The sequence below is a fragment of the Triplophysa rosa genome, linkage group LG15 (assembly GCF_024868665.1).
Source record: "Triplophysa rosa linkage group LG15, Trosa_1v2, whole genome shotgun sequence".
NCBI lineage: Eukaryota > Metazoa > Chordata > Actinopteri > Cypriniformes > Nemacheilidae > Triplophysa > Triplophysa rosa.
In genome coordinates this window covers 6527005-6549921 of record NC_079904.1, presented here as the reverse complement: position 1 = coordinate 6549921, position 22917 = coordinate 6527005, and the positions used below count along the sequence as shown (strand labels likewise).

At 38.7% G+C, this 22917-nt stretch overlaps 1 protein-coding gene across 1 annotated transcript; it reads left to right on the top strand.

Moving 5' to 3' along the window:
- The first annotated feature begins 236 nt into the window (after positions 1-236).
- On the top strand, positions 237-22586 carry vsnl1a (visinin-like 1a). Its single transcript, XM_057352749.1, has 4 exons — positions 237-346; positions 5903-6069; positions 20419-20634; positions 20879-22586. The coding sequence occupies exons 2-4, from the start codon at positions 5908-5910 to the stop codon at positions 21074-21076; spliced, it is 576 nt and encodes a 191-aa protein (XP_057208732.1). The 5' UTR covers positions 237-346; positions 5903-5907; the 3' UTR covers positions 21077-22586.
- Positions 22587-22917: the final 331 nt, after the last annotated feature.

Sequence of the window (22917 nt, the reverse complement as noted above, 5' to 3'; positions counted from 1 at the left end):
CTGATGTCATTTTCTATCCATTGTTGGGATGGTGTGAGAAGGCACAATTTGCGCACACTCCAAAGAGCGCAGAGCACACAGCAGAGGCAGCGGAGCGCTGTGATAAGGCGAGACAGGTCGCGAGCGAACACAAACTGACGTTGAGCTCTATTGTATCTCTATAGCGTCGCGTCACCCCCAGCGTTGCGCGTGGACTGTCTTCTGCAGTAATCGCTGCGTTTTTCTTACGCGTCTCTCCTTTCACCAGGGAGAAACCTCACCGCAGCTGTCAGCCACTTCCATCGCCTTTACCATTCCCAGACGCCCGGAGCAGGAACCGTCACACCGCTTTTGGCTCTCCTATTCGGTAAGCATCCCAATGAATACGCGTGTAAGCAGAGACCTTTAGAAAGTCATTATGGATTGACACGAAGAGGCGCATAGGGCGATGGTTTATCTACCTGCAGTATTGCAATGCATTGATTCATTACGGGGAATTTGATGTGCATGATTAATGATACGCGAGAATGCATGGCTACTTTTGGATAACCGAACCTCCTACCCCGGTAAACCACTTTTTATAAACCCATTCTTCTGTTTCACGTTATTCAAAAAGGCTATTCGCAATATAATAAGCGTCGCGTTGTAATGTCAATGTAGTGTTAAAAGCCGTAATGAGTTGAAAATAAAACAGGACAAAACTGAAGTACCCAAGACACTTTAGAAGTTAAGATTACAAAAACGTGATCTGGCTATGTGAAATGAATGGGCATAAGCTGACAATGGCCCCAGGTCGACATGTCTCAGACAACTGCGTGCCTTGTGTAGGTGTGTAATGTATTATAATGTGCCGACATGTCGGGATGCGCACGCAGTGAAAAACGTATATTTCTCCGCACAGGTTCGTCCATGTAATGTGCATTTGGTGTATTTAGAGGTATGGATATGCTGTAGCACTATTGTATTGTACATTTGCTGCTTTACAGTTCATATAAAAGAGCTGGATAGATCATGAATGTTAACCAACTAGGATAAAGCAACTTATGCAAATGCCAATTTTGTGAGCTTTGTGAATTTTTGGCACAATTTTCCTATAGCCTATATGCAGCCCACAATCTTGCACTCTCAAGGTCATCGTGTAAAATAATCAAATAAACGTAATATTTGTTCATATAATGTGGCTGTCTGAATAAGCTGGATGTGGTAAATCACTTGGCTGGCTAACACACATGTGACATAATCTGTGAGGCTCGTGTGGACATGAACACTTTTGTGATGAGTGGAGTCAGGGGTCTTAAAACACCTTTTGATCTCAGGCTCAGTTTGCATAGTCATCATAACGCTTGTTAGTCAGTTCTTATATGACAAGAATGCCTGTGCAACATAACACAGCGTTTTCTTTGCTACAGAGCCCAACATGGTCAGGTATGACATAAAATCAACCCCATTTGTTTTTGATGCCACATCAGTAGGCCCACTGCTCTGAACGTACGGCCGCTCTTCAGCGTGTGCTCTGGAGATCAGTATAATCCATCTGCATTACAGCAGTGTGACGTGAAAAGGTAAAATCATTTTGAGAGATCGATTCAACCTGCACAGTAGTCACCAGGGACAGAGCATTTTTGTCTCTGGTCTCCTGTTGCAACAGAAATAGCACCGATGCAGGCTAAAAGGAAAATGGACTATTGCTTTTTAGGTAGACAGGCTCTTTGGTTCCTTTTATAGCCTGCAGTGACCAATTCTTTTTAGTATTTCACATAGTGGTGGTCGGACCATATTGATCGGAATTAAACTATGAATATTTTTTGGCACCTAGAAGGATGCAACAAGTAGAAATATCTGCCTTTTTCATCTCTCTTGCATTAAAGCTTGGCAAAATAAAATGATGAATGTCAAAATCTTAATACTGCAGCAAGGGAAAGGTCCACAACCTGGAGGCAAAAAAAACATTTTTAAAGGAAGCACTTATCAAGATTTATCAGTAGGAGATGGCGTTCATGATTTCTGTAGGCAATTCAGAGGGCTGCACTCTGTGAAAACATAAAAACCTGAAATTTGGATGGCTTGGAGAGGTGGGCATGTTGATTTAAACAAGTTACTTGATAGCGACTGATAAAGCTGCTGATTTATATCACTGCAGGGCTTAGTATAATCACCGCTCTGAATTTGACCGATAATCAAATCGAATATTTTCTCCTTGGCAGAAATACAGTAAATCCTTAAAATGAGGGACCTGTGAAACAATAGGTTTCCAATCCCATTGACCACTTATCAAATGGTTCGAACTTTCGATTTTGTGGCTTGACAGAAGTCACGTAAATCTTTGAATCTGCAGGGCACAGCTGGATAGGCTTTCGATTAAGGAGGATGATCGTGTAATTAGTTTGCTATCATAAATCAAACAGATAAAGAGTGATTCAGCTATGTGGGTTTAAGATGTGTTATAGAGGATTCAAGTCAGTTTTGTGGGCGCTCTCATTGTTATCCTTCAATACTTTGGTTTCATATTTTAAACCTGGTGTTTATTTTTAGCTGAATCTGCTTTGCTTTCTCTCATGGGTGGATCGCTCATAAGGCAAGGTATTCCCCAAAGACAGTGCGGTGCAGTCTGCAGATCAGGGAGGGGTTAGATTTCTTCCATTGAGGGATCACTGGCCCTGATCTAAGCGTTGTTTATGTTGTTGCATTGCATTACCTCACTAAATCACGACCTCTTTTTCACTGTACTGTAAAATGTTTGTTTTATGGGTTTTTTTGTGCGTGACCTCACGATTTAGGGATTATACAATGCTCTGGCTCGCAAGCGATTGCTGTGTGGGTTGAAAACCTCTCTTGTACCTTTAGAAGAGTCAACATGCCTTCCTTGAAAATAAGATGCTGTTGTGTGGGAAACTAAATTAGCACTCGTTATCATCAGGTTTCTGCCTCAATGCTCATCTGTCAGTCGCAGACTGAAAATTAATTGGAATGAACTTTGAGACACGAGGTTCTAGCGTTTATGGGTGCGGAGGGTCTATGAATCGTACGTGAGCTCAACTCTATGAAATTAAATGTTCAGTTACTGAGCAATTCATCACTGCAGTTCATTGTACTCTTTTTTTCTTTTAAGGTAGCAAAGATGTAAGATTAGTATCGGCTTATTTTGTCTAAAAATGTAAATGTAACAATGACCTTTCTGTAATTATGCTAATGATGCATTGTTTAAGTAACCCATTTCTCTGACAGTGATGTACAGTGTGTGAAAGATGCTCTTATAAGCGAATGTGCGCACGATTGATGCTCGTCCACAAAGGCACACACACGTTTGTAATAACACCCATAAGCTGAAATAGGAGATTTAGTTTGGGGCTTCTCTCTCAGGCTTTTTTATATTATTTATTGGCATAATGTTTTGCAGACTATTCTGGAACAAGCTCGAGGTGGTGTCTCATTTTCTCAGTACTAATACTATGAAGGCCTTAGTGCTGAACATTATTTATTTTCTAGGCTCATGGATGTAATCGACCAGCTTGGAACGATATAATCCTCAATCACATTTATTACTACACAAATGACTTTTTTTAGCCGTCATAATTATTAATATGAATATTATTTTAACATGCAATAAAATGTCACAGTCAGGTTCTGTAATAGGATGGTATATTCTAGTGGTTGACACCAATTTTACTCTCCAAACTGTGTTGCAGGTGAGCGCTGCCAGGCAGCGTCATTGATTTTAAATGGGAAGCTTGGTTTAGCTTTGACACGTCGCAGCATGCTAAGAGTGTTTAATGTAAGCACTGTTACTCTCAGTTGTTTATGGTTGGCTAACAAATAAAATTCAACTTTATTGCATTTAAAACTGTAGAATTCAGCTACTGTGAGGTCACAGGTCAGTAGTTTTACAATGGCTGGATAGTTCACCCAAAATGGAAAATTGTGTCATTATTTACTCACTGTAAGGGAACGTCCACAGGAACACAGACGGAGGTAAGTATAAACAAAAAACCACTAATGATCACAGGAAGGAACAACATTCACTGATATATTACATTTAAGACACAACGATGAACAAAGGAACAGGCTGAGTATATAAAGTGTCCGGGTGATGAGGGGATTGCTGGCAGGTGTTGGGATGACAGATGAGGCACAGGTGATGGAGCGTGGAGGATCGTGGGAGGTGTAGTCCAAGGGGGAAAACTAGGGAAAACAGGCACAGGGTCAGACAAGATTGTGACAGTACAGGGGTGAGAGTCCTGGAGGCTAGTGCAGGGATGGGACAGGAAGCCTCCAGGATGGTGCTACCAGCACAGGGAATTGGGGGGACCACGGAGGATCTGGGAGCTCGGGGGTGCTAGCAGTTCTGGGGACAAAGGGGGATCTGGCTCAGGGACGGCCGCCGTGGCCGTTATGGTGGAGCTGGGGGAGTCAGGAATGGTGGCCACTGTGGCGCTGGGGTTTGCCGTGGTGGTGACGCTGGCAGCCGTGGCAGTGGAAGTGGGCATGGAGGAGCTGGAGACAGCAAGGATGACTGCTGCAAGGAGGTGCTTCCCGTGGCCGGTCCTCAGAGTCTTTTCCAGGGAGGTAGGACCGGTCAATGCAGCATGGGTATAGGAGCCCCCCCACCAAAATTGATTTGGGGAAATCCCAGGGTGCCCATGCAGCCACGGCGCATGCCAGCGCCAAAGCCACAATGGCCACCGTGGTGGACTCCGGGGGAGGCTCTGAAGGCTCGGAGGGCTCGGAGGGCTCTGAACGCTTGGACGGCTCTGAGGGCTTGGGTGGCTCTGAAGGCTTGGAGGGCTCTGAACAATCGGAAAGCTCGGAGGACTCTGAACAATTGGAAGACTCCGAAGGCTCGGAAGACTTGGAAGGCTTGGCAGACTTGGAAGGCTCAGAAGGAAATGATTAAAAATCGAGGGGTCGAATCCACGTCGAGGCGCCAGCTCTGGGAATCGTCGAGGCGTGCAGTGGTGAACACGGCATTTAGACGTGTTGCGGCGTGCCAGTCCATGAGAGCTGCGGGGTGCCGGTCCGGGAGAGCCACGGCGTCCACACCTTTTTGTATGGAGGACTTCGCCGTGAAATTGGTGCGTACAACATGCTTCCCGATGGGATCCGATGATGATCAGTCTCATCCGGAATGGCCTCACTCACGCAGAAGCGAGAGCCACTCATTTCCAGGATGAGACTGATGAACTCAACCACGGGTCTGTCCCGGAATTCCAGGGACAGACACCGATGGGAGACATCGTCCAATCCCATCAGAAATCATCCAGTCCCATCAGAAAGCATGTATTGACAGAGCGATCATCCCAACTCACCCGATGGCAAATGTCCAAGAAGTCCTCCACGTAACTCTCCAGAGGACGGCCGTCTTGGCACAGCTGGTAGGCGAGGATGTCCTCTGGAGAGTCGAAGCCAATATAGTCCATATTTGGAGGTCGTGTCATGGGGACAGACGAGACTGTGACACTCATCCTCTTGTCATTGCAAACCTGTATGACTGTCTTTCTCCTGCAGAACACAAAAGAAGATATTTTGTTTGAAATGACATGAGGGGGAGTAAATGATGACAGTTTTCATTTCTGGGTGAACTATCACTTTAAATGTGCTCATGCCATCAGATTTCTATTGTATTGCTATTTTGAGTGAGTTTCATTCATCATGCTTTATGTTTATGTTAATAAAATATATTTGTTCTATTTGTGAAGGTTAAAAGTTTGTCTGGAGTAAAGCTCAACCGATAGCATGTTGTTAGCAACACCAAGGTCTTGGGTTCGATGCACACACAACTCATAAAGTATATACCTTTAATGCACCGTATGCCAAATACATATATGTAATATGTTGCCTGAGAAAAATAGTTGATGTATTCCTTTTCTTCTCTAATGAGGAGTTTTATATATCAAATCATAGCAAAGCTGATTTCTGTACCTTGCAGACACCATGGGGAAACAGAACAGCAAGCTGACCCCTGAGGTAATGGAAGACCTGGTGAAGAACACAGAGTTTAATGAACATGAACTGAAACAGTGGTACAAAGGCTTCCTGAAGGATTGCCCCAGTGGCCGACTTAACCTGGATGAGTTCCAGCAGCTTTATGTTAAGGTGGGTCCCTTGTCACTCTGCGATACATTTCCCTACTTTTGTGTCGGCTTTTGTTGGTGTTGTTCCAGACTGGCGAGGTCACTGGGAATTGCATCAGATGCGCCATATGATTTACAAGCGGCTGGAAAGGCCCAGTGAGTCATTCATTCGCATAGTCTGATGTATAACTGGCACTGAACTCAGTTCCGATCTCAGGGACTACTCCAGCTGGATATTCATACAGCTGGCTTCTTATGGCACGACAGACAGCGTAAAGTCAAAAGTTGTTGACATGACTCAAAATGCTTCAGTATATCCAGTGTATCCTGAAGAAGGCTGTGTAAGCCGAAACGCGTAGATCTACACTTTTATATTATGTAGCCCCTTGTAATGAAAGGCTTTTAAAATTTATCACATGAGTGCCTTGGAGTATTTCCCTTCTAAGACTCAAAATGCTTTGGTAAGGTTTAATCATTTAGCTTTGAGGGGGCGTGTAGCAGTATTTGGTAAGGACAATACATCATTTTACCTTTTTAGGTCTATTGTTTTTTCAAAATAGCACTATAAAAGTTGTAGCCAAATTCTTATTTAGGCAGTTTAGTTCAGTTGGTGGCCATATTACTAACATCCGCACCGTTTTTAGTCACTGAAGTATAGAAACTACCTTCTCGAATGGTGAGGTAGTGTAAAACAGGAATAAAGCGTGACAACAAGGCCATCATAAATTCAGTTTCTTTAGCCTGAACCACGCAATTACACAGGATCATTTCTAAAAAAAAATAACCACAGGTCACACAGCTCTTCTTGGAAACCATGCTGGGTTTTCAGGAAAGGAATATCTATAAAATCTTTTTATTAAAACTGAGGGGAGATTTTATGGGGGAAATGGGGGACCTCGTATTAGCAGGGCACTAGGAGCTGAAGCGCTACGTGTGTGCGCTAACACTATACTTGTGGTATAGTGATGCATGGTGTCCTATTTACTTTTTCATTTATCATGGCATGAGTTTTGTTTTACATGCTGAAAATTAAGTAACTAAGTTTATTGTAATTCTTTCAAAATGAAGCTTGGTTTGGTTGGTTTTGTGTACCTTTGTGTACCCAGATTTTTAAAAAATTACTGATAAACCAATACAGTATATTGTACCTGCTTGACCGATTAATAGAAAAGTAATAAAATATGAATTAATTAATTAATCAAAACTTACCAATTTCTGTTTTCAAATGTGACCCAGATCTGGACCCAGAAATTAACAAGCAAAGCTTGGGAGGCTTGTGGCATTGTGTTTCGCTTTGTTTTGTGAAAGCCACGTTGCTAAATTTAGCATCTTTTAAATGATTCATGCTTGTTCAATAATAGGTTGCCAGACTGGGGATGAGATCGGTTCTATGGAGAAACTCACCTCTCTGTGAACTCACTTTGTTTTATCTGCAGTCATTTGATACAGTTTGTAATCTTCTTTGACTTTAGATTGTAGTATAACCATTGATAAGTAATGCATGTTACACAATAGGTCTTCTGGAAATATCAGAATAGATTATCCAATAAAATGGAATTATGGGGCAGAATCTCTTGCCGTGGGGTACCAAATAAGGAATAGTTCCTGTACCTCATGGAAAACAATGATAACAATGAATTAATGTAGCCTATAGTTTAAATGCACTTTAAGGCACATTGAATAAAATCATCTGATAACAGTTTAATCTCATTTTATTTGTGAATAATCCAGCATACGTAAATTGATGCATCTAGCAGACATTTTTATCCAAAGCAATTTATGTCAGGAATTAAATAGGGCAAGACAAACGAGGGATATTGACACAGGGCAGGTGGGAAACATCAGACACGGCAGGGAAGCAATACATGAAACGAGAGGGGCGGGGCCAATGACAAGACACGAGAAAGCACATGAGATGTCAAAACATAAACAACTCATGGCTTTCTCACATAAAACCTAAGGGCTCTGTCCCGATCCTGCCACACGACTAGAAATTCAGAAACAAGAGGGCAGGACCGTGACAATTTATAGTTCATTTAAAGTAAGCTTTTTTTGTTAGTAGCCTATGTGTGTTTCCTCTGGACAATAAGTGGATAAAGTGAAACCACCGTATTCTCTCTTTTTCAATTGACAGTGTGTTGTTAAATTATCAGTACTACTTTTAACATTTACTATGGCAAATACTTTACCTTATTATAGCGGTGCCTTGTGGCTGAACGCTGTGCCCTGTTATTAATCTGCTAATAGTATCCAGAGGTGATGTGGCTAAATGGTGTTAGTAAATAAATCCCTCTGTCTGATGGTGTTGAATGCTTTGCTGTGGTTTCAGATATTGGTACTGTCACTGCAGTGATGAGGTATTGTGTGATGGACTTTGTGCTAAATCAATCATATGTGTTATAGTGTATTGTAATTGGCACTTAAAAGAGGGTGGTGGTGGAGACAGCTATGGGGGATGGGGGTCTTACCTAGCGTTACCAGTTTAAAACCAGTATCTCACCAGACAACTCTTTTATCTTGTGGCCCAATAGAGAGCTGTGTGGATCAGTCCAGATCTGATCTCACGGCACATGAATGTGAAATGACAGGGCAGGATCTGGTTTGGGGCCTTGGTTGTGGCACAGATGATAATTTGGCTTGACGTCTTCAAGTCAAATCCTGCATGTATTGAAGTCTAATTAAAGATTTGGGTCTTGTTAGTGCTGTACATATCGTTGATTTCTAACACAAGAGGAGAGAAAACTGTGCTCTTAAAGCCATTTCATGATGGCTTTAATTTTTTTATGTCTGTAATTGCCCTCTTCTGTCAACCACCCACACACAGTCATACATTATACACAGTCACACACACACATACACACACACACACACACACACACACGCACAGCACGCACGCACGCACACACGCACACACGCACACACACACACACGCACGCACACACACGCACGCACGCACGCACACACACACACACACACACACACACACACAAACGCACTCTGGATCTGCCAGTTTCCTCTAGCACATCATTCGCTTCAGTTATTCAGGGCACATCTGGAATTAGTAGCTTTTGTTTATAACACGATGAAAAAATATATATATTTTCTAAATTAAACATATCATGAGAATTTTTCTCCCTGCTTGAATTTAATTAGATTTTCAAATGTAGACAAAAATATTGACTACAGAAAATTCATGCAATTAAAGTGACAATTCACCCGATAATAAAATTTTCGTCATCATTTACTCACCCTCGAGTTGTCCCAAATCTGTATAAATTTCTTTGTTTTCATGAACACAGAGAAAGATTTTTGGAAGAATGCTTGTAACCAAACAGTACTTGGCCACCATTGACTAAAAATGACAATGGTTTCTAATTAAAAAAAAAAAAATTATTTAATTTAAAAAAAAATTATTTGATTCTTCTTACCTTTGGACTGTTGTATCCTCATTTTTTCTGTTCGATGTGTCAAAGAGTTTTAAGCCCTAATGGAAGTCAGGTGTGAATGTTATATTTGATTTCACCAAAACATTGTGGTATTATATGCTTGATTTCTGCAAAAAAAGATTTAAAAAAAAGATTAAAAAAAACAAAGACAATGATAGTCAGAAGTGCCCCAGAACTGTTTGCTTTCTACTTAAAAAAAATCTTCTTTTGTGTTCTACAGAACAAATAAATGTATAGAGGTATTTTCTACTATGGTAGTCTACGCAAATACCTCTGTCGTACATGTTGTGGTGATGTTTGAAATATGAACTGGCTGACTGATTCCGTTTTTTGCTTTAATAGACATCAGATTACATAACAGAGTGAAACCATCCATAAGAATCCATCTGAACCACAGGTTGTGTGTGCGTGCAAGTACAGTGTGAGACCAGGGAAGGTGTCCCTGGATGTCTGGATGCTGTAATAAATGACTCGCGTACTCTAGATTTATTGAAGTATCCATTTTGTTTAATGATAGCTTTGTGGAGAAGATGGAGGACCTCAGTGTCACACAAGGTTGTCTTTGTGAACAAGATAAATTGCCTCCTTGCGATCAATAAGTCGCCATCTTATTGCCCGTGTAAAATTCCTGTAAGATGACCTATCAGAGATAATTTGTTGCTTTATAATTGTTTCATTTCGTAATCACTGGCATTGTTATCATAGTGCCTTTTAATAACAGGACAGTAAAGTATTAAAGTTGGCGGTGGTGGAGTGGTTGTAACAGGAAAGGCCACGTCAAATTTGAACCCATGTGTCACCATGCACCATGACACCTATCGCTTTTACTCTTTGGTTGTATTCAGAATGATCCTTGTATTAGCTAAAATATATTCTTTATATTTGTAAATACAATTTTAATTAAAAATGTGTGTACTTATGCACACTATTAAGATGCCATGACATTGTTTGGCGACCACAATTTTGTTGATCTATATTTCTGTTGAAACAGAAATCATTTAGATTTAATGGCAGCTTTAATAAAACAATAATCATCAAACTGTACTAACAGCAAATATTTTGAAGTCACACTATCAAAGGTACATTTCCACAACACAGTGTATGACTCAAACATCAAATAGCAATGCATAATGTATAGTAAATACTATAGCAAATACATGTAACATGTGTAACAAGGGAACCGTAAAATAAAGTGTTACCAAAAGTAATATCAAGAAAATGATTTTCATACATCATTGTGTGTAAAATGCAGTGTGTAGTCAAATAGCTTTCATTGAAATAACTGTTCTCTGCCCTCACTGGAAGTCTAGCATATGTGTCCGAGTGATGACCCCAACCTGCCTCATGTGATGTCCTGTGACGCGTGGAAGGTTGGGTGGAAAAAGCTCTGATGCTTCTCTTGATTAGCTGACGTTTGTTTGCTATAACAGCCTGGTGCTACTCTTCCCAATGTCACCTCAAGGTCACCCATGCGCCTGTCTGTGATCTATGGTCAGCTGGGACTGGACTAGAGTCATTCAATTACCATTATGAAGTAAACTATTCATTTATGATGTTAATTTCACATTCAGTTTTAATATTTTTGTAGTTAACACAAAATAAGAGGCTTGTGGGTAATTTTAAGGTTCAGTACTTTGTGATGGATGATACATTGTGTAAATGTAATACTCATATATATATATATATATATACAGTATATGGTTCCAAAATGAGATAACTGTTTGTAAAATGTTTCAAAAATCATGTTTTTTATTGTGCATTCCAATTAACATCAATCAAACTGCAGTTGGTTTGTTTTGATTTAAGCCATAATAAGAAAAATATATATACAGCTAACTAACACGATAAAACAATTAAAACACGATAACATAATAAATAACATTATTTTTGAAAACCAAACTCTTCATATATACAGTATATATATAACTATATATATACTGTAGTTTAAATAAAAATATTGTTTCTATTTGCATTTATTTGCAGAACATGAAGACTGGAGAACCAGGTCAAAATAAAAGAAAAGATGCTCTGTATTTTTTCAGACCTCAGATACTGCAGTTCATATTCATTTTTAAGCAATACAACAGTAATATTTGTACATGTATTTAGGAAAAGTTCAAAAAATATTTCATCATTTTTATTGATTTTTATCACAGTTTTCATGTGTCTTGTCATGCGGTCAGTCTTTCACATTGCTTTTGGATGACTTTATGTAACTCCTGAGGTCTGATTTTATTTAAATTCAAAAGACACTGGACTGGAATGGCCACAAGACATCTAGAAATACTGACGAAATGAAAATTTGGAATGGTCTCTTAATTTTTTTCAGCTATGTGGGGTTGTGGTTAAGCCTTCAAATCATCGCGGGCCTGCATTATAAATTTCCAAGCCCTTAAGTCCTCAACTTTGATTTAAGGTCTTGATTGCATTAAAAGAAATGCAGTTCTCAGAAACATCAGCAAATATGGTGAAAACTGGTATCGTCTGTCAATTTTGCTAGAATTAAGTAAATTACATTTAGCCACAGCGTAAAAGGGTTGTGGCTTGTAAATCAATCTTGTTGTTTGTTCATAAAAAGAAATGAGCATTTTGTTATCGCTGTTCAGGGCTGCATCTGAATTGAATGCGCAGGAGGAATAAAAAGTGTTCGCATAATGGTTTTGGGTGCCGTTTGTAGTAATGGAAGGGTAGCGCTAGCCAGGCTCAGTTATCCCCTGGGCACACTGCCCATCTAATTCAATCAGTTGTGCAGGGGGAGGTTGATTATCTATGACCCCCGTGTTGCAGAGAGGAAAAGGGATGTCAACTGTGTTTGTGGTGTTAACCCACCTTCTTAGGCCATTACTTTAACTAAAGTCATTTTCCTTTTGAGACCTTAATATCTGCCAATTAAAATGCATTGAGCTTCAGAGATCTACAGTAAGAGCTATCTAGGTTTTTAGATGTACCGTGTTATACATATGGGAAGATTGTTCGAACTGACCACGTTTACATGGACAACAATAATTTGATAATAACATGATTAAGACAATACTCTTATTAAGAATGGACCATGTAAACAGAGCTTTTTGATTAGCTTAATCCGCCTAAACTCATAATCGTAGTAAACACAAATCGAATTAAGACGGGTGGAGTACTCCTATTTTAGTCGCATTATCGAAGTGCGGTATAGACATGTACACGCCTTAATTGCACTATTACTGGCGCGTAGGAACTTTCACGGCACTTTGCGACAGGTTACACACACGCACGGCAGTGGACAGCCGTTTCATTTTACGGCAAACAACATGGCTTCAAGCAAAGAAAGCACATTTTTGGTCCAAATGGGAAACAAGAAAGATGCCAACAATTCTAGAAAATAAACGAAACACCAAAAACTGTATGTTGTACCATGGCGAAGACGAACTGTTTGTTGATACATGAAATTATGGAGGGAATGTCGAACGGTGTCGCTTAGGGACGTAATGACATATGCCATTAATCGAACTATGTAGTGTAACATGTAAAACGGGAACATGAACGGTATATTCTTAAAGCAACTCATGTAAACACCTTATTCGTAATATTATCTTACTCAGAATAAGGCAAATAATTTGATACCGACGTCCATGTAAACGTGGTCACTGTTGTTTTTGTTAAAACTTGCTATTGTATGTAAGTTTGTTATAGGCAGCTTTCTTTGGTGCTTTTTGCTTGAGGTTACATTTTTTATTATAATCAGTTCTCATGAGATTTGCCTTTTACTTTAACTTTGATTTTTCAGCTGTCAAAGTGTTGTGGGTTCTCACCAACACAACTTGAATGTGAAGATATTTTGGTTTATAAAAAGTGTACGCACCAGTGATGTAATTAGCACATAGTTTTTAAGAAAAAATTGTTGCACGCATCAAGCCTGCAAACCACATCCTCATTGCGGTGCAGCTAACAAACTGAAGAAGTCTCGATCATACTGCTGGGTTAATCTGTATCTTGACCCCGCATGACACTGCAAGAGCCGTGCCAATACTAAACTACCCCAGGAGATCTCACATGAGGCTTTGAGGACCAAGATGACAACTTTATTGACCGAGAAGAGGAAAAAATGTCAGTGTCTTTGAAACGTCTACTTAAATCATCAGTTCATTTGATAAGTTGTGTAATTCGTCCCTAGACAGATACGTAAGGATGTGCATTATGTCGCGGAAATTGCAAATGAGACATTTATTGCCATAACGTGTCAATGCTTCTCAATAATTCCAAGGCTAATTAGATGGTGATTAGCATTCAATATGTACAGTTCATTTGAAAGAGCTTGAATTTGCTTGGCAGCTGAGTTATGACAAAACGTCAATGTTGTTGATAGGTAGAAGCTATATAGAGGACTAAAGGCCATGTGATTAACTAGAACTAAGATCCCTACATTTCTGAAAATGAAGAACATTTTATTAGGCTTGTAAAAGCCTATATTTGCAGCACAGCTGCTTGAAGGTCATTTCTTACAAATTACATCAGAGCGTTTAGTTGGCATTTCAGTTTTGATAGAAGAATGGTAGCGATGCAAATGGGAAGCTGTTGCATGTGTGAACAGCAGTTGTAATACATTAACTTGTAAAGATAATACATGCATTTTACTCAGATTTTATGGGGTTTGGATAACATAGCGGAAGCACTGGTGAACGCAAACAAAGCCTGTCAGAATGGGCAACTCATGTTAATATTAAAATAGAGTCAAATAATAAATATGAAAAAGGCTTACATTTGAATACACATATCTATTTATGAATTTAAGAAGATTACAAAGAATGTGGTAAAAGACCTCTGTGTTTATGAATAGGTGCTGCATATACTGTATTTAATCTGAGTTTGTATGGATGCTGCCTTGGCCATGTCTCTAGAGATCATTAATCTCAAATAGGACCTTCTGGTAAAATAAAGGTAAAGATAACTGCACTGTAAAAAATCAACTTAAAAACTTAAAGGTTATAATATAATAAACATTACTCAGAGGTGTATAAAGAGTTTACCCAATGAAGTGTTGTGTTTTATTACCTTAGAACGAGCTATTTCTATCTACATACACCGCGGGTCCACTTGCATGTAATTCTCAATGTTCTGTCAGCCATCACAGAGTTTCGAATGGGAGGGGAGGAGTGAGCGGTTGGTTGCAATTCGCAACCTTGCCGCTAGATTTCTGTGACTGGACCTTTAAGCTAAAAAGCTGCCTTAAATTTTTAGTCAGTTCTATATAATTTAAATTCAATTGACTCATAAAGTTAATTTGATTTACTTAAAAATGTATTATTATAATAATATTTATATATAATAATATTAATTATAACACGTTGTTTATTCAAGCACTTTGATGGAAAAAAGCTTTTCAAAAATGTCTCAAGTTAAAAAGAGGATGAGAATCGGTGATGTGTAAGTCATTTTCTTGGTACATTTCTTGTGATGTGAGGTATTATATTTTGTGACCCTGCAGCATTTTTAACCATTCTTTAAAGATGAAGTATGAATTTTTCCATGTTAAAATGCATTCTATTTCAGTGTAATGTGTAGAGACAACTATACATAAGGTTTCTTGAAAAGACGTTCGATGTTAAAAAGTGCTACAAAAGGTTTTGCACAGAGATGCCGTAGAAGAACCATTAACCATTGGAAGGTTATTCAAAGGTTCTTATAAGAACATTATCTTTTACTTTTTTATAATCTGAAGAACATTTTCCCACTACCTTTTGTAAAATAGAAAGGTTCTTGGTATGTTAAATGTTCACCATTTAGCTCAAACAGATTCTTCTATGGCATCACAAACCACCTTTTTAAAAAGTGTTGTGGCCTTACATGTTAACTTTGATATTTTTTTATCTAGATATGTCTTTATTTTATTCGTTCATATTAGCTGATTGTGTCAAACTTTGAATCGTTCATTATTTTTACAGTTCCGCTTGTTACCATCATTGGCACAGAAAGTACACGCTCCACCTTTTAGAAACCATAGAAGGTTCCATTAAAAATGTAGCATCAGCTCAAATTGATAAAATAGACAAAACTTATTGATTACAAACCCTTTGTCAGCATCCTTAAAATGTAGCGTAAGTGTCTGACCGTGTTGAGCACAATGCAGCACAGTTAGGTGTGTGTATGTGTGTGGGTTTAGGTGAGTGGTTGTGTGTGTGTGTGTGTGTGTTTAAGATATGGCAGTTTTCCAGTACTGGCATTACTATCCACCCTGTGTGTATTATCAGTGCTGAGGTCAGTTATGCTGTACAAGGCAGTACATTTTAACAGCACACCAAGTCTACAAGGGCTGTCTCTGTTTGCTCATACAGTTGAAGTGTATACAGTATCATAGGGGTAATTTGCGGGTGGGACAGGTGGGACATGTCTCCACCACTTTTTGGAAGAAATTAAGAAATGCTTGCAGAAGGTGTGTATTGTTTAGGGGCCATTAACATCGAAAACGCGTGGAAACGTAGGATGTGTTATCGCTAGAGCACCTCTTGAGGTCGGGGATTCAGGTCTACTCCGTTACACTAGTCACTCAGCATTTTCACTGTCAACAACTCTGTTTTGGGAAAATGATTTTATATGATTAAAGTTAACAATGGCATGTTGTGAGGTCATGCCCAAAATAAAAACGAAGCTGTTCCCATATGCAACTCCTCACTATATTAACTTCCTAAAGTTTGTCATTAAGTGAAAAAACGCTGTGTGCGGAGACTACATACTCACGCGCGCACTCACTCACAACTCTTTCAATCGGATGACACCACCAGCCTCCCACATCAAGTTAAATAAATCCATCTTTTACACCACGGACAATAAACAACCTTGTAAACTGTACTGAACTATGTAACGCAGAAAGAAGAGTTTTAAACTGCTGCTTATTCATTCAGAGCTTCACATTTTAATTTTGAATATGAAAAAATGACCGAGGTCCGGACCTCGGTGACCTCATGGCTGGCTATGGCCATGTAGCCAATGGACGGACCGCCCACTATATATGATAAATATTCCCAACGTGTTATTACAGAAACAATTGATTAAAGTATTGTTTTTGTCATCTCTGTCCCCACCACTTTTCAAAACACAGTTACGCCACTGTACAGTATGTGCATGACAGCTCTATTGATGACTTGGATAGATTAGCCACATTCGTTTTATTACTTTATTCAATCTTTGGAATTTTAGAAAACACATCACAAAGTTTTATTTGAAGAAAACATAACTGAGAGCTCCATTACATCAATCATCATTATAAGTTGTTCCAAATCTGTATAAATGTATTTGTTGGCTAAACTGTCCCTTTAAGAGAGACCTATGAAAACTACTGTGATCCTTTACAAAGATAACTTATTGCAACGATGATCCATCCACAGGTGTTTCCACAGATTTGAATAGGTCCTTGTATACTGAAGTCCCAAGCTTGCGAAAAATCCATGACTTTGGCATTGTTAAACGACCTGTATTAAGAGCAGTTTGGGAGGGGTAGACTGGTGCAGAGAGGGCAGTGGTTTGGCAAAGGGAGTGGCATCAGCTTGCACAGGCTTTTAGGACCCACTTCGCAGCTGCATTCTGTTTGCAGGGCTTTTGGCTGATCCTGTAGTTTGCCTCTTACTCTCCATGCACATTATTTTAATTTAACAGTTGTGTTAGGTCAGGCCTTCTCATGTTCTGTATTTCACTTCTTGTGCACTTACCTTGCTCAGGGATGCAATGGTTTTAGATCTACCCTCTCTGGTGCTCAAATCTGTAGATCTGAGTATTTAATTAATAGCACAAATAGTGACAGGTCTCAGTACACATACATCATTTTCTATCTTCAGATGTGCTTGGATATTTTTTCAAAAAATGAAAAGCAAATTTTGAATTTGACGTGAATACCTCGCAGCCTTGGCCTTCGTGGTTATTTTTACATAATAAAAATGCAAAATCATAACCTGCCAGATTTTCACAGAAGAACTTGCAGAGGGGGCCACACAGCCGCAGTCCCCCGGTCAAGTCTTCATGACTTGCACTTTATTTGTTTTTCCTTCTCTCCTCTACTTTTGTGAAGGGCAAGGCCATATGGAGCAGAAGGCAGCCCCATGAGAGAATCATTTTGCATGTGTGCTGGGTACATCACAGTGTGCATTACTTCCTGTCTCAGCTCTCTCTTCCTCTTGTGCCAGTCTGGCAGGGGCTTACGACTGGGCCTGTGCTATCCCAGAAGGCTTCGGCTTCTTGGAGGAGTTTGACATTACAGTATGCACACTCTTGGATTATGTGTATGTGGGATGCATTTTCACTGGGTGGCGCTGCATTCAATCCTTTGACTTTGTTGTGTTGAGATGTACATGTGCTGCTTTGATTCTGATGACATCATAGGACGCTTGCAATCCCATCAGCCTCAGCTGGTAGGTTTGTGAGCAGGTGCCGTTCTGCAGTTGTTGTCTCTGGTTTAATCTCCATGCTTTGTGTTTTGGTTCTAAGGATGTTAGGAAATTCACCCAAAATGAAAATTCTGTCATCATTTACTTATCATTTTAAATCTTCAGCAGAACACAGAAGAAGATATTTTGAAGAATGTTGGTAACCAAACAGCGTCAGCACCCATTCACTTCTATTGTATGGACACAAAACCAATGCAAGTGAATGGGTGCCGGTTCAAAATATCTTCTTTATCTTCTTTTGTGTTCTTCGGAAGAAAGAAAATCATACAGGTTTGAAATCACAAGAGGGCAAGTAAATGATAACAAAATTTTCATTTTTGGGTGAACTATCCCATTAAATATGCAACTTAATAGGTGCATTTAGGTAAATCTACAGTATACCAGCCCCCACAAAACATCAAACCACATCATTTGATATCTTAAGTAACAACCAGAAACTTAACTCCATTTAAACCATTTGTAACGACCCTAACACATGCGGGCATAAAAAAAATAAAATTTAATTTCTCATCTGTTCATACGTGCTTCGAAATAATAATGAACTTCGTTATGCATTAGACCTCAGTGAATATTTGGTCCACCAAATCCTGATGAAACCGAGCTGGCTGCGATAATGCAAGGTATCGTTTATTTTATTGATGCATAGCTTGTCCGTGAAGCACGGCTCTGGGATCAGTAGAAATGCTGCTCGATCTAAAAGCAGTGCGAGTTTGAGTCGCTTATAACGTGCATTTGAAAAAGCAACACCCGTCAAACATGATCATTATAAATATACTTTATTATCATAAAAATACCTGAGGAGGCTTGAGTAACAGTGATAAAAACATGTCCTTAGGCATTTCCTACTACTACGTGTGTTATGGTCTTCTTCTGCAGTGCGTATTTGGAGTTTCTGCACGAGAGCGCCCTCTGGCTTTCGGATGCAGCAGCATTTTACCGTACTTCACTCACAAGTTGTGCATAAATCACGTGATATATATTTTCGGTTAACCGGGCATATGTCTAAGCCAGTGGTTCTCAAACTTTTTCGTTGTAAGGCCCCCTTTGTGTAGAGTGCATCGCTTTGTGGCCCCCCAAATAAAGACTTATAATCTTAAATTTAACATTTTTATTTAAACAAAAACATATTCGGTTATACAATGCTGAAACATCAATTCTTTTGTCTGGTGGTCTTATTTTTCTGATGTTTGATTGCATAAAATCTATGATCAATTTCTATATTTCATAAAATGCCACAAAATATGTGGCCCCCTGGATCCATCTCGGGGCCCCCCCCCAGGGGCCACGGTCCCCAGTTTGAGAACTACTGGTCTAACAACTCTCATAATAAGGAATTCTGATACATTCTATCTGTATTTTGTAGTGCTTGTAAAGCCTCTGATCTCTGCAGTTTGAAAACACTTCATCTCCTCCTGTTGCTCAATAAATTGGAATTCAGTAGTGTTTTGGGTACAGTAGAAGATAAATAGTGCTTTGGCTGGGACTGCATTGGGAATGAGTGAATGTAATTTTTGCCCTTAGTCGCTGTGAGGCTAACGGTATTAGAAGAGAAATGATGCCGCCCTTCAAAGAGGAGCTCTGTGTTGCTGCTGTAGTGGCTGATGCGCACAAATTGACTACGAAACTCACGTCCGCATTGCAGCCTTCTGCAATGAGGGAGGCACTGCACAGGGCGTTGATGGCCTTACTTAACACATCTTCCAATACTAATATACCCTACACACATTATCTGTAATGTGCCTTATACAACAACACCAATAAAAACATTTAAATAGGAGGAAATGTAAGCATCCCTATGATCTCTAACTTTAAATATAGAACATGCTTTAATTATATGTAAGGATATGTAAAATGCTCAAACATATGCTTCTTAAACTTTATTATAAATTGATTATTTAGATAATTGTAAAAAATTGAGTGAAACCTAAAGCAGGATACGTAGATAACATTTGGGTGTCAATTTGATGGATTTGAATTTTTAACCATCTTTTTTAATGTTGATATCATTGTACTGATCTTTTGTCTTTTTTTTAAAAACTTTTTTCAAACATGAAAATGTTTTTGAGTGACATATCAATTAATAGTTTCAATTGCTGATGCTTTGCTTATGTTTATGCTGTGGTTTTCCTGTCATGTCATTTCCTGAAGTATAATGTCATTAAAGAAACAGCTTTTGTTTGCTTAGAGGAATACTGCAAAAGAGAGTGGAACATGATATCAATGACACCAGGAAATCTATAAACTATTTAGCAGTTAAATGTTTTATTACAGAAAGTGTTTTTTTCTTAATTGCATAATTTTTTATTGCTATTTCAGAAATTATTGTTGTACTGTATTACTGTGTAAAAATATATTTCTGTGATTTCTATCTTTAAATGTTGTGAGTTTAATATTTCATCCAACATCCTGTCTTAAAAAATAACACAATTGTGTTCAAAACCCCTGCAGCACTAAAATGAAGCATTTGATTAATATGAGGGAATGTAACTGAGCATTGTTTTACTTCTTTTTCAGTTTTTCCCTTATGGTGATGCCTCAAAGTTTGCTCAGCACGCTTTCAGAACCTTTGACAAGAACGGAGACGGCACCATTGACTTCAGAGAGTTCATCTGCGCTCTGTCCATCACATCACGAGGCAGCTTTGAACAGAAACTCAACTGGGCCTTTAACATGTATGACCTGGATGGAGATGGAAAAATCACACGGGTTGAAATGCTTGAGATCATTGAGGTACTTGAATTCTTTTCATTAATATTGTTCTCATTTTTATATCAGAATAGGTTTTTATAAGCCAGTAAAGATGGTTCTTATGAAGAATTTGACTTGGCCTAAAAATGATAAGAAATGACTGGACCTCAGTTCTAAAATATAAATAATTATAAAATAAGGCAGATAATGAGTAAAAGTATAAGACCACAGCTCTGACTTTTAAAGTGATTTTAATCCAAAACGTTCTACTTGCTTCTGTCTAAAGGCAATTTACAAGATGGTGGGGACTGTTATAATGATGAAGATGAACGAGGATGGCCTGACGCCCGAGCAGCGAGTCGACAGAATCTTCAGTAAGATGGATAAGAACAACGACGACCAGATCTCATTGGACGAGTTCAAAGAAGCGGCCAAGAGCGACCCTTCCATTGTATTACTTCTGCAGTGTGACCTGCAAAAATAAGCGTCTCGGAAAAGAGCCAGGGACTGCACAAATGATTAATGTTCCATTCAGTTTGCAGCTATTTCCACCGAAAAAAATGCTTGGACTACCTTTCAATGAATCCGCTTCCTGTGTTTTAAACACTCGTGTGCATGAGAATGTTCTTTGCTAAAAGATTCCACATATGCACCCACACAAACACCTTCACACACACAGACACATACACACACTGTCATGCATACATTGTAAAAAACATACAGTACACAAATGCAGATCACGCCATGCACAAATACAATTATATGAATATTAATATACACTATATTGAGTCAGAATTAACTGCCAAAATGTGAAGATTGTGCAAAGCACCTTCTATACAGTCTGAATCCACTGGAGCTTGCGCATCATTGATGTGCTGTATTAAATTATGCTATACTATTTATTGTTCAAGTTTACTGATGCTAGCTATGTGTACCATATACTACGTAATGTCAACCAAACTGATTGTTATGGTAATCGTAACTGGTCTGGATTTACCCACTCATCTGGATGAACAAAAAGATAAGCTTGCGTCCATTGAAATTTCCCTACAGATGTGCTTGTACCGTTGGTGAATATAAATGTAGTTTATTTGCATGCCATTAGGTTTGCCTTAAGAGTACTTCCCTCATTTCCATCCTGCTTAAAGAATGATCACAAGCCTTATTTAAAAAAAGCTATTAAAATTGAAAATAGGTTTTGGAAAGGTCTTTAAATATGGCGATGTCATACTGGACATCCATTTGTGATTCATTGATGGCTATGGGTGGTATTCTCTCTTCTGTCAGCATGTACTTCACATGAGGGGGATTAAATATGGCCTGAAATCTATGAGTTCGATACGACTAAAACACTGTTCTAGTGATTTTTAAACATTACATAAGTCATAAAAAATATTCTCATATTAAACCAAGAAGCTGTGCAGTTCACGTTTAAGGCATTTTAGAATGCCCTCAAATAGAAAATCAAATGCATATCAATTTGCATATACGTGTATATGTGGGGCCAAAGTGAAAAATCATTTACAGATGTATTTTTTGAGGGGTGTGTCATGACGTTTAAAGTGGAGTAACATAATGAGTAAAATAATGATCCTGCCTAAACATGTATCTATTTGAACTACTGACTTATCCAAGACAATTGAAACTTTCAAAACTGTATTTGTTCATATGCTTACATGCTGCTAGGGGTTTAAATTGTAGGGCCCAGACCTGGGTATCAATAAATAAGTCAAGACAATTGCACCAAATGCACATTTTGAGCACCGAATCTACTTCTAAATAAGCACACTTTGTGCACCATTTGAAATTACATTCTGCCTGTGTTAAATTCGAGTTAGTGTAATGTATATCTTAGGCACCGCACCAAATTCACGCAATGGAAACCTTTTCCAAATTAAAAGTTATTTTGTACATGTAGCATGTATTGTGCCCCTGATGCCATGGCTGCACTACTCGTTGTGTTGTGGTTTAAACTAATAAAAGAGTAAATGGGATGTTTTTTCAATGTCAGAGTTTTATTTAAATCTAAACGTTCAAAGACTTTTCAATATTTAAAAAAAGTGTATCTTAAATTTACAATGTGGTTAATATAGGTTAAAGACTTTTTTAAACTTTGTTGGAAGATGTTTACATTTTAAGCTTTAAAATATGTAGAAAGTTCATTATAGCATATTTAATAAGCCTGTTTTAAACTTTATATTACCATACCAATGTATGTGAGTAAATGTTTTTTTTAGAGTGATACAAGACAACAAATACCAAAGAAACCAATAAATCTACACCCTTTATAAGGTAAGTATTTGGATAAAATATAACTAATTATAG